General features: G+C 52.2%; 1 protein-coding gene across 15 annotated transcripts in view; it reads right to left on the reverse strand.

Annotated features, from left to right (window-relative positions):
* TMEM8B (transmembrane protein 8B) overlaps positions 1 to 16,415 on the reverse strand; it is a 39,221-nt gene that overhangs the window by 8,579 nt on the left and 14,227 nt on the right. For 6 of the 15 annotated variants that reach the window (XR_006655405.3, XR_006655404.3, XM_024560147.4 and 3 more), the window contains 9 exons: positions 14,991 to 15,180; positions 14,415 to 14,622; positions 7,962 to 8,095; positions 7,356 to 7,624; positions 6,427 to 6,752; positions 3,062 to 3,155; positions 2,743 to 2,866; positions 2,525 to 2,667; positions 2,141 to 2,319 (listed from right to left, as the gene is read on the reverse strand). Coding sequence is in view for 10 of the 15 variants with exons in the window: in XM_024560147.4 (XP_024415915.2) it covers positions 2,141 to 2,319; positions 2,525 to 2,667; positions 2,743 to 2,866; positions 3,062 to 3,155; positions 6,427 to 6,752; positions 7,356 to 7,624; positions 7,962 to 8,095; positions 14,415 to 14,622; positions 14,991 to 15,180 (1,667 nt within the window). In the remaining 5 variants the exon portion in view is untranslated. Of the gene's footprint in view, positions 1 to 2,140; positions 2,320 to 2,524; positions 2,668 to 2,742; positions 2,867 to 3,061; positions 3,156 to 3,568; positions 3,730 to 6,426; positions 6,753 to 7,355; positions 7,625 to 7,961; positions 8,096 to 8,824; positions 8,917 to 10,683; positions 10,762 to 11,262; positions 11,314 to 14,414; positions 14,623 to 14,990; positions 15,181 to 16,415 lie in introns of those variants that run through there. The other 9 variants (XM_045195151.3, XM_071221354.1, XM_045195154.2 and 6 more) reach the window with 8 other exon arrangements.

Below are 16,415 nucleotides of genomic sequence, written 5' to 3' on the forward strand. Positions count from 1 at the left end.
AATCAAGTGCTGGGTTTGTGGCTTGTTTTCTTTGTGTTTTAAAACATCTTGTATATCTTATATATTTTATATATTTACATTTTACATTTTAAACTCCAGAAGAAGAAAGCTCATGTCTGCTCCTAGGTCCTGGACAAGAATGGATGCACTACTCCCAGGTCCACACTGTCCTGGATTTGAAGACTCTCGGCTACTATCCTGGGACTGTGACCTGCACCACGGTGCATGGGTCCTGAAACAAAGGCTGCTTAGAAACAGAGTAAGTCTAAGCTGAGTAAAGAACGGGAAGTGGGGGGCAACAGGGCAAACCGGAAAACCAGGCTCTACATTTTCCCCACATGGAAAAGGACAGGAGTTAGAGCAGGACCTTAGGCAACACCTCAGAGCCAGTATCTTTCCCTTAATCTTTTGTTTATCCCCTTATCTAAGAAAGAAGAAGCTCTGTAAGGGGTGCCCAGCACTATAGGCTCCCCACAGTGTTCCTACTGAGTGGAAGGTGTTATATTCTCAGGTTGATCTGCCACTGTGTCCAGAAAATGAGGAGCCGCCCAGAACTGAACATTCTAGAGCCGATGCCCGGGATGCTTGTGTGGAGTGCAGAACAGATCCACTCTCCCCACATGCCCCAGGTACTCTTACTAATTATGAGTCACATTAGATCTGCATGCAGCCAGGAGCAGGCTGGTGGAACAGCTGCTGCTAGAGGCTTTGGTCAGCAACAGTACAAGGGCATCTGGCAATAAAGGGGAGAAACAGTGTCTAATATAAAAATAGAATGAGCACTGTCAGAGCAGGTCTAAAACGGGGCCAGTGAAGCAAACCTGGAATGTGCTCCTCTCGTCCAGCTTAAGGGGCCAAGGTCTGTCTACACAGCGAGGAGACAGATAAGGCTGCTCCTCCTCATCTGCGGACGAATGTCCAGGAGGAACCGATGTATGACACGACCCTCAGTTTCGGGACATCTGCCCCCCCCCTTCTCCTAGGTGATAAGTAAGATTTTTGCAATGTGGACATAGATCTGATCTATGAATGTAGAATAAGAGGGGCTCTATTGGTTCTCTGTGGTATCTTTGTTGCTAAGACATGAGGAAAGTCTTAATCCATCTAAGATTTTGGCAGTGCCCATAGGCAGGCCCTGTATGTCACAAGATGCCGAGAGCCCAGAGCTGAGATGGAAAGATCCCTGGATGCAGAATCCTGGGGTGGGGAGGAGGGGGCCCTCTATATGGAGGTTAAGTCACATTAGCAGACTCACTCCTCTACCTTTCCTTAGAATATCTGTGATACATGCTTGTAATATGAATTTTTATGATTATAGAAGAGTGGGGAGACCCAGAGATTGGGGAGATTCTGTAATGGGAGGGAAGGGGTTTAAAACTATATTAATTTTCATCAAAATATGCTCCTTTGGGCTGGGATTTTATATCACATTGCCACTTCCCAGGATGCCTCAGAACATAATTGAATCTGTAAAGTTTCTTAGGATTTTAAGAGACAGTCTGTTCTATAAATTACCCAATTATAGAGACCCCCTCTGCCTTTCTAAAGTTCCCACGATAATTCAAAGAGGCCACGGCGACTCAATGGGGAGACACCTTTTTATGCCGTCAGAAAGAACGTGCACACACTGGAGAATCCCAGTAGGACGGAGAACACGAGCACAGTACAGCTAGCCCTCACGTCAGTAAGAACGTGATGAAACTGACAACTCTCCGTGTAGCACGCAGGTGACCGCGCAGCTCTCCCGCCCCGTGCAGACCTCCGGTGGGGAAGGCACAATCCCATACTGTGAAACAGTTACTCACCCCGCAAATTGAGGTAAAGTCCCCTCTGCCCCCAGGGTGCACAGGCAGGGTGTGAGACGACTAGAGACCCCACACTGTCTGCAGTGGCTGTCGGTTATTTTAAGTTACAAACGGCCTTGTTCGTTGACCCCAATGTGCCTTACAGGACTGACCATACAGTGTGCATGCCATCACACGCAAAGGCGGGGACTAACGGCATAGGAACACGGGGACTGCAGACATCCTCCTACTGTGAAGATACAGGCATCCCCGGACCGGCGCAGAACGTGGGGGAAATGGAGAACCTCGCCCACCACATGGAAGGACTCGGAGAAGACACTGACGCCACTGCATACCGTGGAAAAGAACATGGTGAATGTGTAGACAGCAGCTTCCAGGACGTATCGGCTCCGAATGGCCAGGACCACGGGTGGCAAAAACATGAGGTTGCTCAGGCAGAGCAGCAGAGTGGACAGCAGCTGGAATCCATAGGTGAGCGCGTCCGCACTGTCCGTGCAGCCCCAGCCCCGCCACCCTGCGGGTGGGGAGGGCACAGGGTGGAAGGGTACAGAGGGCAGCCAGGGGTTCCGCAGACACTCTGGAAGCCTCTGGGGGCCTTCAGCTAGGCCAGTGCCATTGCCAGGGGAGGCTGGTCTCACCTTAGTTCCGCCCTCCCATCCTCTCCTTGCCGCCCCCTCCTGAGAGCCCCAGGAGCTCCCTTGCCCGCCCAGAGAGCTCACCTGCCTTGCACTCGCAGGCCGCGTACAGGTAGTTGTGCGTGCGCAGCAGCTTGCACTGGCCATAGGGCCCGCAGTCATCCACACATGGGGACAGGAAGGTGCGCAGCCGCACCTCTGCAGTGGCGTTCCGGCACCGCACAAACCTGTGCACACACGGGCGGTCACCCAGGGCTCGGCCGCTCCCTCCCGCCCCTGCCACACAGCCGCAAGCCACTCACCGAGGCCCCGCCCCGCACAGGGAGCGGAGGGTCAGGAACCAGGTCCCAGTCTGGGGAAACGGGATTCGCAGCCTGGCCACCCTGGAGGTGGCACTGACTGAGAGGAGGAAGCCAGCCAGGGACTCTGAGGGGGTAAAGGAGGGGTCAGTGAGAGGAAGGAGAGGTCAGTGTGGGACCAGGACCTAAAGAACCCTCACCCATGTGCCCCCAATCCCCGCCCCAGGCCCTAGCCCATCCTCCCTCCATAACATTTCCCACCCATCCTCACCCTTTCTCCGGACTGCCAACCATCTCTCCTCCCCCCATTCCTCATCTTCACCTTTGGAGCAGGTCACTGCTGCATCCCCCAGACTCAAGGGCACCTCGTGAGTCAGGCATCCAAACACCGTCACATTTTCCTGGTGCAGGGAGCTCTGGGGGTGGGGGAGGGCGGGGGCAGGTATGAAGATGAAGCTGTCCCACCCTGGAGATCCTACCACCCCACTCCACCCCCAGACCCCTACACCTGTTAACCCCTCCCCATAAACTCCTCCAGCCCTCACTGGACTTCACATTCCTGCGGGTGCTCTCAACACCAATCTCTCCTCCATTTTGAGAACACAAAATCTCCCACATCAGAGAGCTTACAAATTCTGATAAAAAGGCAAGACCCAATTTGGAATCCTTTCTTTGGGCAGAGCGTTTGAACTGTTCAGGCTAAAGAGAACACCCTCTTTTTCAATCCTATCTAGCTTGTTGAGGAGGAGGAGAGGGTGCTGTTGCTGGATGTGAAATCGGTTGTGAACGAAGGTGACTGTAAGGTTTTCAGTCATCGTCACCTCTTCACCTGAGTCTGAAGGCAGGAGGAGTGTAAAGAAATGCGCTCCTCCTCGGGTGAAATGATGAGGTCCTGAAGAGTGGTAACAGAGGGCCTGAGGGATTAGATGTAGCAACCTGGCTGGGGTGAAGAGAAACCGGATATCCACAGGAGTAAATGCACAGGTTTGTCTACAGGAATAAAGGTAACAGGTTGCCATAAGCTCACCTCATTCAAGAAGGATTTGAGGCAGCTTCTGAAATGCATATAACAGGATAAAATAAATGTGAGAGGGAAACTGAAAAACCAGGATAGGAAAAATAAAGATTGCCCCTAAATGTGGGCCGTGTATTTGATGCTGATTTCCAAGCAACCACAGCCGAGAAACAAACATGATGCGTGACCAGATTTGTGAGCCCGTAAGATAAAGGTTAATCAGAGGCCCAGAAGCACAGCGTCCAAGCGTATTTCTCAGGTACGTGTGTGTGGTTCTCAACTAAGTCCCCATCAGAGAAGCACTGTGTGCTGTTGTGCATCTTGTCATCAACGACAAGAGTCATACAACTTGCTCTTAACTGTCCTCCATGAAGGCCCAGGGCAATATGCCAAAGTATTACTCAGTGAAAGCCATTCTGGGGGAGAGCCAAAGATAAAAAATGTTCCCTAGGTATTGCAGTTCTCTGATTCAAATGACCAGTTCTTTTGGTCATTTGACCAAATGATCAAGGGGAAAACATTGAAATACTCAGAAAGATAAGAGTAGATGTGCCGCCCTGGCCAGCGTGGCTCAGTTGGTTGGAGCATCAACTCATACACCAGAAAGCTGCGGCTTTGATTCCTGGTCAGGGCGCACGCCTGGGTTGCAGGTTCAGTCTGGTCAGAATACCTCTAAGAGGAATCTGATCTGTTTCTCTCTCACACTGATGTTCCTCTCCATCTCTCCCTCCCTTCCCCTCTAAAATCAATGAGCATGTTCTTGTGTGAGGATAAAAAGAGTAGAGGTGCCAATATACCTTTCAGAATAAACGTGACAACTGTCTGAGGTGTGTAGCAAGGGTCATCGCATGAAGATGGGGGGAATGTAGACAGGTGCCCGTTAGAGTAAGCGGACAAGGATGCAGAGAGGAGCAGGGTGAGGAGCTGCGGAGGGCTGGGCCTCTACTCTGAGGATACTGAGGAAGAACAAGTATGAGTACAGCTGGTCTCTGATATGGGCTCCAAGGTTTCAAGGTCAAATCAAGACTTCACCGTCACTGCCCGGAGGCATGGCAATAAGCAAACACAGAATACATACAGTATTAGTCAGAAGAGAGTCAGACAGAATTTGAGTGTGAAAATAAGGAACATCTCCAGGCTGAAGACTCAGCTGTCTCCCGACCAGCAGGACCACTTGAAATCTCAGCCATGTCCCATAAAAGACCACATCAAGCCACAGACCTGGTCACAGGCCGGCTCATAGGAAAATGGTCCCTGCCCCCAGAGCTGGGGGATAGGAGAATTAAAAGGACCCATGGCTGGGGGATCCTTGTTGGATCAATGCCCACCTAAGACAGTCGCTAGTGGCCTGACACAGGGCTCTGCCCTCAGCCCAACCTTACTCAATGCTGAAAACAATGACTAAGAGGCACAGAGGGCTGGCTCTTCGAGTTGGTAATTACACAAAGTGGAGAAAGCCCAAGACCCAAACCAGTATAATCAGGCCATGCCTCAAACATGAACATGAATTCTTCCATTTGGGTTAAAAAGTTCACTGCAAAAATACAAGATGGAAATTGGCAGCAGGGCAGATGAACCAGCTCCGTGCACAAAAATAGGTACGCCCATTGGCTACAATTAGATACACACAACAGTTACGGAAAAGGACCGGGAAGATGTGCACCGAAAGGCTAAACAGTTGTGTTCTAAGAATGTCTTCCTCTATTTTCTAAAGCTTTTACATGTGATTCTACTATTTTTATAATTAAAAAGTAAATGAATACAAGTGTTTTGAAGAAAATAAAAAGGAAGGAAAGGAAAGAGACCCAGAGATCTTAATTCACCCCGAGGCCCAGGTGGTCGGTGCGGTGCAGCAGCAGAAAGAGGACATCTAATCTCAGGCTGAGCACGTGCTGCTGGAACCCTGGTCCAACCACCTCCAATCACGTATCCAGAGACCCGAGGGCCAGAAGTTTGACCGGGGAGGTAGCGGAGGATGGGGAGAGGTCTAAGATGCTGACAGTAAGCAGCTTTGAGAAAGCTGAGGGGCATATGATGGGCTGCTAAAATAGGATAGGGATGTAACAGATGTACCACGATAACACAAGATGTGAAGAACAGGGGAAGTGCACGGAAAGAGGGGACTATGGAAACTCTTCTTTCCACTGATTTTTCTATAAGCCTCAAACTGCTCTGATAAATCAAGTCTATTAACTTTTTTTTTTGAAGGACTAGGATAGATTTAGCAAAATATAGTTTCTGGGGCAAAACAAAGATCAGTGAGTGGGTAAAAATCCTCAGAGGCAGGTTTTCATGGAATGTCAGGCCTGCCTTTAGTAATCGCAGCTGCCTAAATATGGATTGCGTGGCCTCAGGCCGTGAACTCCTCACCACAGGATTTGTGCAGGAAAAGCGAACACCCGCCACAGAGAGCGGCCCTTAGTGACAGGCGCTTAGGCTACAAAGCTGGGGAACTCTGGGCTACTCTGAATTGCCCTGGCTGAGCCAGCCTATTTGTAGTGCAGGCCATAATCAGGGCCTGTTTTTGACCAGAACTGGGCTGAGACATGGTTTCTAATCATAAAGTTGGGTGAAAGCAACCTGCATGGGCTTCCAGGAGGAGGTAATGACCCCTGGCACCTTCTTTTTCGAGTTCCCCCATAGGGGTAACCTCCCTGCTCTCCACAAAGTACCGCATTGAGGTGAAGCTCCAGGCTAAAGACACCTCCGCTGTCCAGAACTGGCAGCAGCCTCAGTCCAAACACGGCAGGGCGCTCTGGAGGGAGGGCCACGCTGGGGCCGAAGAAGATGTAGAAGTGGACGGAGAAGGTGTCCAGCTCATTGCGCAGAGTTGGGCGCACTGGCCAGCAGTGCTCGGGCGGAGATGGGGCTCCAGGCGCCTCCACAGGGGCCCCGAGCGATGGTGGCTCTAGAGGCAGTGGTTGGGTGCCCAGTGATTGGGGCATGTTCATGGCAGCTCCAGGGACCAGGGCACGGGACAGGCTGGGCTTCGGACACTCTATGAGGCAGAGGAAGTCAGAGCTGAGGCCTGCCACCTTCACGGCCCTGCAGTCCCACCGCAAACCAGATCTGAGCCAGACAGGATTTAGCGAAGTGTGGGGAGGGGTGAGAATGAGAATCAAGTGTCCCTAGGAATATGGGGCATCCAGGGTCACAGGATAGGGCCCAGGGGTTTCCTAGTGGTCATAGCTAGTAGATTATCATGTTGAAGGGAATCAAGGTCAAGGATATCTCTCTTTCTGCAAGGACATTGCTAAAAAAGATGACTGACCCTCTTACTGACTTACAGGGGCTCTCACAAGACCAGTGTCCCAGAGGCCGTAGCTGTCCCTGCCTACTGCAGGAAACTGAAAGAGACTAAGTTAAGAAGAGTGATCGGGTCCCTCGGAGAGCCCCAAACAGTGGAAAATGACCCGAAGCCTTCCAGTGACTGGAAGGCCCACGTGGGAGGCCTTCAGGGAATGTGAAGGAGCCGGGGTGGGGTCAGGGAGATTGTAGGGATGTGGCACAGGAGCGTTGGACACAGCCACCATGCCTGCCTCTTCCCAGTCATGGATGTCAACACAGGCTGGGTGACTGGGGCAGATGTGGGGCTTCTGACCTTGTAACCGCACACACAGCTGAAAGCGGACGGTCCTTCCAGAGCCCCGGGATGGTGTCTCCACGCGCACGTAGACCCAGCGCCCCCAAGGGGGCAGTGCTAGCTCCAACTGGCATACAGAGGCACCTCCACAGGCCACAGAGCTTGAGTTGTGCAGGGGTGGGGCCTTGGGACGTAGGCGCAGTGTCAGGGGGCAAGCGGATGCCCCGCGGCCCCCCACACACACCAGCTGTGCTGAAACCCTGTAAGTGAAGCTGGGCACAAAGACCCTGGGCAGAGGGGAGGTTGGGGGTAAGAAAACACAGGGTATGCAAAGGTGAGAGGGACACCAGAATGAGGGACATGCTAGGAAGAAGGGGGTGGGGAGGAGTAAGGGACACAGAGAACAGGAGGCTTTTTCAAGTCCTCCCCTCTGTGCTGGGAGAGAGGGAGGCAGGGGTGCGCCCCACCATGGGGCTCTGGGTGGCCCAGCTGTCCAGCTTGGCCAGAGGGAAAGCAGGACCAAGCAGGTAGGCTAAGAGGCCAAGAGAACCCTGTTCCCTGTTTGAGGCCAGGGAAGGAAGAGGGAAAGGGCCAGGTTTGGGGTTGGGGGCCGGTTCCACTTACTTGTACAGGGCTGAGCGATTGTGGGGGGAGAGGGTTTGCTCTGAGGGACGGCCAGGCACCAGCACAGCAACGTCCAGCAATCGCCGGACGATCAGCTGCGGCTGAAGGAGGTACTGACACTCATCCTGCAGACCCTGAGAGAAAGCAGGCGTGGTATGGGGGCAGAGACAGCATGGGCGGGTGCTACTGATGCTAGGTGGGCAGAACCCGGACGGAGGGGGCCCCCCTCCTCGGGTCTCCTGCTCCCAGGGCAGTGGCTGAGGTCTCTCTAAGTTCCAGGTCCTTCCTGCCTGCTTACCTCTGTGATCCTCAGCATGGGCTGAGGTTTGGGATTCAAACCCAGGCCCTTCTGACAATCAGGCCTTGTCCACCCCTCCTCCAACCTAAACCCGCACACCCGCCGCCCCCCCGCCTGAGCATTCCTAACAGCCCCTCCAGGTAATTAGGAACCACCCCGCCCCCCACCAAGCCCATAGAAACTTAAATCCTGGCTCTCTTTGGGTGTTGGAAAGTTCCACAAAGGCCTCGGTCCAAACCTCCTCCCTCTCCCACAATGTGAACCTTTGACTTCCTTTGTTCCCCACCTGCCCACCCTGAGTGCTTGTCCAGCTTCTGCTTTAACACCCCCAGGGAAGGGCCATTTGTTACCTCCAGACTGTAAGCAACTTGAGAACAGGAACCTGGTCTTATTTCACTTTTGTCTCCCCAGACTCGGAGCCCAGTGTAAAGTGTACCCCTCACAAATGAGTTTGCTGAGTCAACAAATGAAGAAATGAATCGCCCTGACTGGTGTGGCTGAGTGGGTTGGGCATCGTGCTGCAAACTGAAAGACTGCCAGTTCGATTCCTGGTCAGGGCACATGCCTGGGTTGTGAGCCAGGTCCCCATGTGGGGGCCTACAAGAGGTATCCGATCGATGTTTTTCTCCCTCTCTTTCTCCATCCCTTCGTCTCTCTCTAAAAATAAATAAATAAAATCTTTAAAAAAACACAAAAAAAACGAATCAACCCAGCTGGGGGAAGCTCTTATCTTTATGAAGCCAAAGCCTGTCTTCTGTCTTCCCTCCCACTGCTCTGTCTCAAGGGACCCACAAATAGCCTGCTCCTTCTGACTAGAGAACAGGCTAGAGAACAGCCACTTCTGCCTGAGCTGCCCTCCTGGATCAGATCCCTCGCCCTCCTCAGCTGACAGCACCCTTGGCCCACACAGCCTCCCTCACTGCGGCTCCGCTTCTGCAGCGTGTGCAGCTGTCTGAGCCCTGCAACTGCCGCAGTTCAGGGAGGAGGGGCCTCCTGACGAGGCTTTTCTATCTTCTGGACAAATGACCTTGTGCAGCCCCAATAAACTAGAGGCCACTTTTCACTTAAGTGTTTATTCTGACCGAGACATGTCTCTCTAAACCTTGTCCTGGGCTCTGACACCCCACTGAGCTCCATGCCATGGAACAAGCCAGCCAAGGCACAGGCTAGCCAAGCTCCCCAAGGCTGGCAGGAGGCCTCGATGGATGCCAGGGCAGAAAATCCCATTTCCCTCTGCCTGGAATTTTTCTGTGATTTTTGCATCACTGCATCCCTAATACCTAGCACACCATCTGGCAGACACTAGGAGCTAAAAAATATCTGTTGAGTTAAAGAATGGATATCAAAAAGGGTGTACCTTCAGAGAGCTCGTGAACCTACCTCCCAGCTCAGAGACCTCAGTCTCTGATATCCAAAGCAGATGTCCCTCATCTTTGGTGTCAAACTCTAAGGACCAGAACTACTATCACAAGCCATTTCAACAACCTCGCTTCCTTCCACGGGGATCACCCACAGTACTCGTGGTGAATGATCCCCCAGGGTGGGGACCCATGCTCAGGAGGTAGCCCATTTCCTTGTTGGACAGTCTGGGGAAAGAAAAACTTTGCTCCTCATTTTGCTTGCTACTGGCTTAACTGAAGGATCAGTGGACATGACCTCAATGGCTAAGATGTGCTCCTTCCTTAAACTATATAAGATGCACATCTAATACCCCTCCCTTAGAGGGAACATAGAGGGGAGCGTTCATTCAGTCAGTGGAGACCAGGGAAGGTGCAGAGATGCAGCAACCTTCGCCCTGTGATGGGGCTAGAGAGAGGGCACCAGAACTCAGGGCCTCCAGAGCTGCTAAGGCAGAAGCCCGGTGAGAGTGCAACAGAATCAACACCAGCAGTCATGGGAGGAACAGGGTCAAAGCCAGGAAACAAGAAACCATAAGGGCCAAAAGTGAGAAGTGGGTGCGAAACAAAACAGTCTGCAAGAAGCTGGAACAGAAGGCCTTAAATTGAGTCCTAGACTGTGCTGGTGAGGGTGGCCTGGGTCTCTTTAGACAGGCCTGAGCAAAGTAGCCAGTCCCAGGCTCTGGATAGGGCTTGCAGACTGAAGATGCCCCCAAACACCTGGCCTTCTCCATCGGACTATCCCTGTACCCAGTACAGCCCCTGGCCCACCATCAATCAGAGGCAGTCAACACGGAAGTGAATGAATGCTGGACAGATGACAGGGGGCAAGCGTGGAAGCAGGGAGATCACTTAAATGGTTGCTGTAATGGCCCAGCAGAAAGCTGAGGGTAGGTGTGCTAAGAGTGGAAACAGAGAGAAGTACATGCATTCAGGGCACGCTTTAGAAGTAGAGTCAACAAGACTTTTCTTTGTGAATTGGTTGTAGAGAAATAAGGTGGAAAGAAGAATCAAGTACGACACCTACATTGGGAGCTGGAGCAACTGGTGAATGGCAGCAGCACTCACTGAGAAGAACACTAGAGGAAGAAAAGACTCGGGCCTGGAAGAAGCAAAATGGGAATTGAAGAGATTTTTACTTTTGGCTCTGTTTTGATTTGTACATGCCAAGTGTGAGACATTTCTGAGACATATAACTGGAAATGTCAAGTAAGCAGTTGATCATAAAGGCTAAGATCCGAAGAAATTAGAACTCACTGAATACACTTGGAAGGCATTCACTTGTAGATGATACCTAAAAACCATTGTGCTGGAGACAGCTAGCAAGGGAACGGACGAAGAAGAAAGGAGTTGTCCCCAGACCAAGCACTGGGGCCCCCAAAACGTGTGTGACCAAGCAAAGGAGATGCCAGGAAAGGAGGCAGAGGAGGAGCGGGCAGCGGGCAGGAGGAAAACCAGGACGGTTCTGTGAAGTCTCAAAGGTCAAGAAGAGAGTCTTTCAAGATAGGAAGAGTAATATAAGGAACTTATTAACAGCTAGTTACTAGTTAACTCTGGAGAGGGGACGTGGAGACTGGGAGGAGACGAAGGGAAAAGGAAGACTTACTTCTCACTGCCTTTTGTACCTTTCGAATGTTGTACCAGATGCATATATGACCTAATTAAAACACAGATAAAATAATTTAGGAGGAGGAGAAAGAGCAGAATGAGCACTGTCAGCAATTTTAACCTCTTCAGTTGACATACTGAGCCACCCTTCATCCTAGTTGGTGGATTCAACCAAATCCTTTCTTTTAGACAGTCTGCTCCTTTGGTTTCCTTATGGTTGTTGTCATTATTTTACCTGCTTTCATTGACTTTCAGATCTTGGACCGGAGAAAGGAGGCATTCAAGGAGAACTGTGCCCCAGACACTTGCAGGACTTACCCCTGCTGAGACATTTGGGTGCCAGGTGTTACCCACAGCCCAAAGGCCTGCCCCTCAGGAGAGACTGGCAGCTGGGCACCACAGGATGAACACATGTTCCAAGACAGGAAAAGCAAGGAGAGGGAGGGCATGGGTTATGATGGACAAGGTTGATAGGAAGAAGGGGAAAGGAAAGGAGGAGAAGTGTGATCCGTCTTAAGACAGTATGAATTGAGAAGACAGCAGAAGAGCAACACAAACTTGCCTGACCCCCACTATGTGCCAGACTCTGTGCTGGGTGCTGGAATACAGGGGTGAATAACACAGACACGGGGGCCAGTAGCAGTGTGGGACCAGGGTTCAGGACAGTGGCCTGGACCAGGAAAGTCTCTCCCTTTTATTACCTCCTGAAGCCCCTTGTCACTGTCAGCATGAAGTTCAAACTTCTAGGCCCTTCATGATCTGGCCTCTGCTCATCCCTCCACCTCCCTTACCCATCCCAGCAACTGCTACACACTGAACCACTCCAGCTCTTGGGCTTTAGCCCATGCGACCCCACTACCTAGAATGCCTTTCCCTGCCTTTCCCACTTCAGGCCTCACTTTCTAACAGTGACCTAAGTCCACTTCCGCCATACTACCAAGCTGAATTAGCCACCTCTCTTTTGTCCTCTTAAAACACCTCCTAACATACATCTTATGTATCTGTGTCTGTAGCACCCAACCCAAGGCCTGGGTCAAAGCAGGTGCTCAAGGACTAAGGTCTAAAGGGAGGTCTGCATTTACCCCCAAAGCTAAGGAAGGCCCTAGAAACAGCAGTGCCTTCTTGTTGCTAGGACTCTTTAGTCCCTACCCAAGGATATCCTTGAATGCACCTGACTTCCGGTGTTGGAAGCCTTATAGGAAGCCAAGCCTCACAGGAAGTCAAGACCTGGAATAAGGAGGAAGCAACTCAAGTAGATGGAGCCCTGGAGGAATGTTCTAGACAATCACCCACAGGCTTGAAACTAAGGAGTTAACCAGACAACTTAAGAATCCTTAGGGGCCCATTTAAGATTCCTAAAGGTAATCAAATTGTCAGAGGGACCACAAAGGTGATCTTTCCTTCCCTACCCCCATCTCACCCTATTCCCACCCTCTGAGCCTCTGGAACAGCCTGACTGAGAAGCTATGTCTCTCATGGTGTCCAAGTCTACTGCCATTCATGGGCAAGGTGGAACTGTGCCCTCTTCTCTCAAATCTCGCCACACCCCAGGGAGCTCTGCTGACTAGGGCTCTAGCTTGCGGTACCAAGTCCCCCAGGCCCCACTTGTTACATCCAGTTGCAAATGGATATGTCAGCCAAACCTGGTTCTGACCTTTCCTAACCAGGTTTTAGCCCCCATAACACCAGCCAGGTCTAGGCCCCCCGGCACCTCCTGATCACTCGGAAAGGTTTTTGGATCACTACAGCAGGGCTTCAGAAGGATCTTCCCCGTCAGTCCTCACAAAGAGAATCTGGGATCAGAGTTAGGATCCCGAACAGGCTCCTTGGAATTTGGCCAAAGACATAAGACATTCCTCCAAACAGAATAATCCTTACTCAGTTCTGATGCAAGTCAAGACCTACTTAGACCTCAGAGCCATTTCCAGGGGAGCTCCCAACATGCCCCCATCCAGAGGGCTCCCAGACCTTGACAGGAACTTCTCTTATGCATTGCTCTCAGGAAAAGCTGGGCTATCACCGAGGCCTCCAGACACCACCTCAGCCCTAGCTCCCATTCTGAAACCAGTGGTGCCGGCATGCTGGGCCCCCGTGCGACTCTCGGCTCACTCCAGCGCAGCGGGAGGAAGAGAGGCGAGTCTAAACGGGTCGCAGAGCCCTGCCCTCGAGGAGCTCAGCCTGGAGCACCATCAATGAATCAAACCTGATGGGGATTCACCTGATTGGGGATTTCTGTCCCTCTCAGTTCTCAGTGGCTAAATCCTGATGGCTTTCACCTTCTGCGGCATCCTGTTCTTTAAATCCTCGCTCTGCTCACTCTCGGTCCTTACCGGTGGCCCGCACACTTGGCCATCTCACTCCTGACAATGACCAGCTTATCACACCCTCCCTTCCCACCTACAGACAGGAGTAAGAAAACTACAGATCCTCTCACTACAATTAGGAAGTCTGCCCAACACCCGGGAATGGCAGGAAAACTTTGTGGCATTTCCTTCCCTTCCCAACCAGAATGAAAAAGCGTTCAGACCTTCGAACCGACACTTCAGATTCTAACAACCTCGGCTCTGTGAAACCAGTGCAGATATTTGGAGGAAAGGGAGGCAACAGTCAGGATAGACACCAGCTACCCAAAGCCTCCTCTTAACAGGAAAGGGCTACCCTGCCCCAGAGTGCTCTTGCATGGCCTTCTGGGGGTGCAGGGAGCTGAAACTATGATGGAGGAGGAACACACTCTCCCAGATGGACTAGGCTGTAGCCCACAAGAGTCTGCAGGGCTAACCTGGGTTTGTGCAGCAGCATTTGACTTGTCCCTAGCTGGCTTCTGGTCACCATGATGAACACTTGCACTTTCCCAAAGGAAGGGACACCACTCTGTGATGCTGGGGCCTCTGGCTGACTGCAGACTCTGGACTTTCCCTTCAGCTTATGTGGACCCATCATGTCCTCCCAAGGCTCCCAAACTGCCTGCTACAGATCTTGGGGTCTGGCCCACCAAGTGACCTGCTAGCCTCTAGCTAGGCTCCACCCCAGCCACCATGATGCTATTGCCCATCCTGGTACAAGCCGGTGTCCCAGGTAACCCATGGGGGGAGTTCAGCAGAGATGGAGAAGCAGCTCTGGCCCCTCGTGCCCCAGACAGTATCAACCCACCTTGACAGAGATGTGGCCATGGGCCTGGGGAAGGTGGGCAGCCAAGAACCAGTCCCCAGGTAAGGGGCTGCTGACGTTAAAGATGCCTGAGGTGCGGTTGGGCAGTGTCCAGCTGAGGGTCAGTGAGAAAACCCCAGGCACAGCTGTGTCCCCTGGAAAGTGTGTGTGCAGAGGATTGATGACAGGGGGTGCCCCAGACCGGAAATACCTGCGGACCAGAACGAGGAGAGGAGGAAAGCAGGCAATGAGGGGGGGATGGGAAATGGGGAGAAGGGGGAGAACTGTCACTCACCACCAGCAAACAAGCAGACTCCCTACACTGACACATGCAACAAGGCGGTGCCAGGTCCGGGGTCAGCACAGACGGGGCAGAGGTTCCTCTCAGGAGCTCACACAAACAGTAGTAAGGAAGCAGTCAGGAATCAGGGGTCTTGGCCCTCAGTCATACTTCAATCTCAACAAGGGTCCGGGGTCAAGGTTAGGAGGTCAGTGTACATACTCATAAAGTGACACTTTAGCTTGGAAAGTGGCCCGGGCTGAGAAGCGGGGCCCAGGGGGGTGAACTCGTACACTCACACAGTCACACTCTGGTCTGGGCAGTGGTCCCCAAAGGACCCCCCCTGCTCCTTGAAGATGATGAGGTTCCAAACAGCCAGGAATGTGTCCTCAGGAACGTGGAAGTGGAAGAGTTCAGTGCTGGCAAAGGAGCGGAAAGGACTCAGCTTGCGGGGTGAGCAGGTGGAGTAATCCGTCAGGAAGAGGCCTCCTGCGGAGCAGGTGAGAAAGAAAGGGGCAGGAAGGACAGAGGGCATGTCCTTTAAGCAGCAGGCACATGGGTCTCAGCAACAGCACCAACTCAACAAATGCTCTTCTCTGATGGCCCTAGCCATCATCTGCTTTAGTCCTTACAATGACCTTGAAAAAATGACCTGTTTTTACAGATAAGGAAACTGAAGCTTAAAACTAGATCTGCATAAATGCAAACCCGGCCCCTTTACATGACCCCACAGCTACCCCTCACTTAGGAGTCACTGTTCTCCTCTTACCAAGCCTAACAAAACAGAGGTGTGGACGGCGAGCATGCGCGTGTGAGTATTGGCATGGGCTCTTAGGCCTCTGAGTGGGCTGGAACTCCACCTGTGGGGCTGGGGAGTCAGCATGAAACTGTGTAACTTCCTTGTTTATTTTCTTCCCTTTTCTATTCCCCTGTGGTCAGGAGAAGGAAAAAACCTCAGAAGCTTCACAAAAGTTGTCTGTATACTGGTTCAGGGCAGGAGGGGGAGGGGAGAGTGTGGTGAGTCTGCAAGGGGCCTTCTTGGGTGGCAGAGGCAAGGACAGGAGCTGGCAGGCCACCACAAAGGCCTCTGGGAAAGGAGGAGAGTCACCAGGCCTTGTGGGATTCAGAATGAGCAGCCTGAGGGCACTTCCCAGAGAGAGGCCCAGGGAGGCAGTCAGTTGGGGACTTGGTGGAATCTCAAACCACTTGGGAATATTCATATTCAGAGCAGGGGGGAGGAGGCTCATCTCTAGGTGAAATGCCAAGATACCTGATCATGGCTGTTAGGAGGAGAGCCAAAGTGAACAGGAAAGTCTGGTGTCAGCAGCCAGCCAGGCAAACCCATGGGGGCTAGCACTGCTGCTAAAGCAAAATTAACCCAGTAGCTCGGCTGGAGAGAAGACAGTCCCAAATGGCAGGCAAAGTTCTGGGGAATCTGACTGCTCCGAAGACTTAAGAGCAGTTCCAGAGAACCCAGAAGATGACCTCAGGACAGGTGAGAAGGTTAGGAAATCAGCAGCTTTTTGGGGGGGGGGGGGGGGAGCGGCGCAGGGGAGGGGAGACTCTGAAGCTGAGTTTTCAGCCAAGTAGGAAATACCCATGGGGCCTAACTAGTCTTACAATCCCCCTCTCTGGGTATGGGAGATACAACTCCACAAATGAGGTATTTGAAATAACAGAGAAAGGCATCTGGGAGAGGGAGGCTGCTGAAGGGGGCAACTCGG

The sequence above is a fragment of the Desmodus rotundus genome, chromosome 1, assembly GCF_022682495.2.
Source record: "Desmodus rotundus isolate HL8 chromosome 1, HLdesRot8A.1, whole genome shotgun sequence".
Lineage (NCBI taxonomy): Eukaryota > Metazoa > Chordata > Mammalia > Chiroptera > Phyllostomidae > Desmodus > Desmodus rotundus.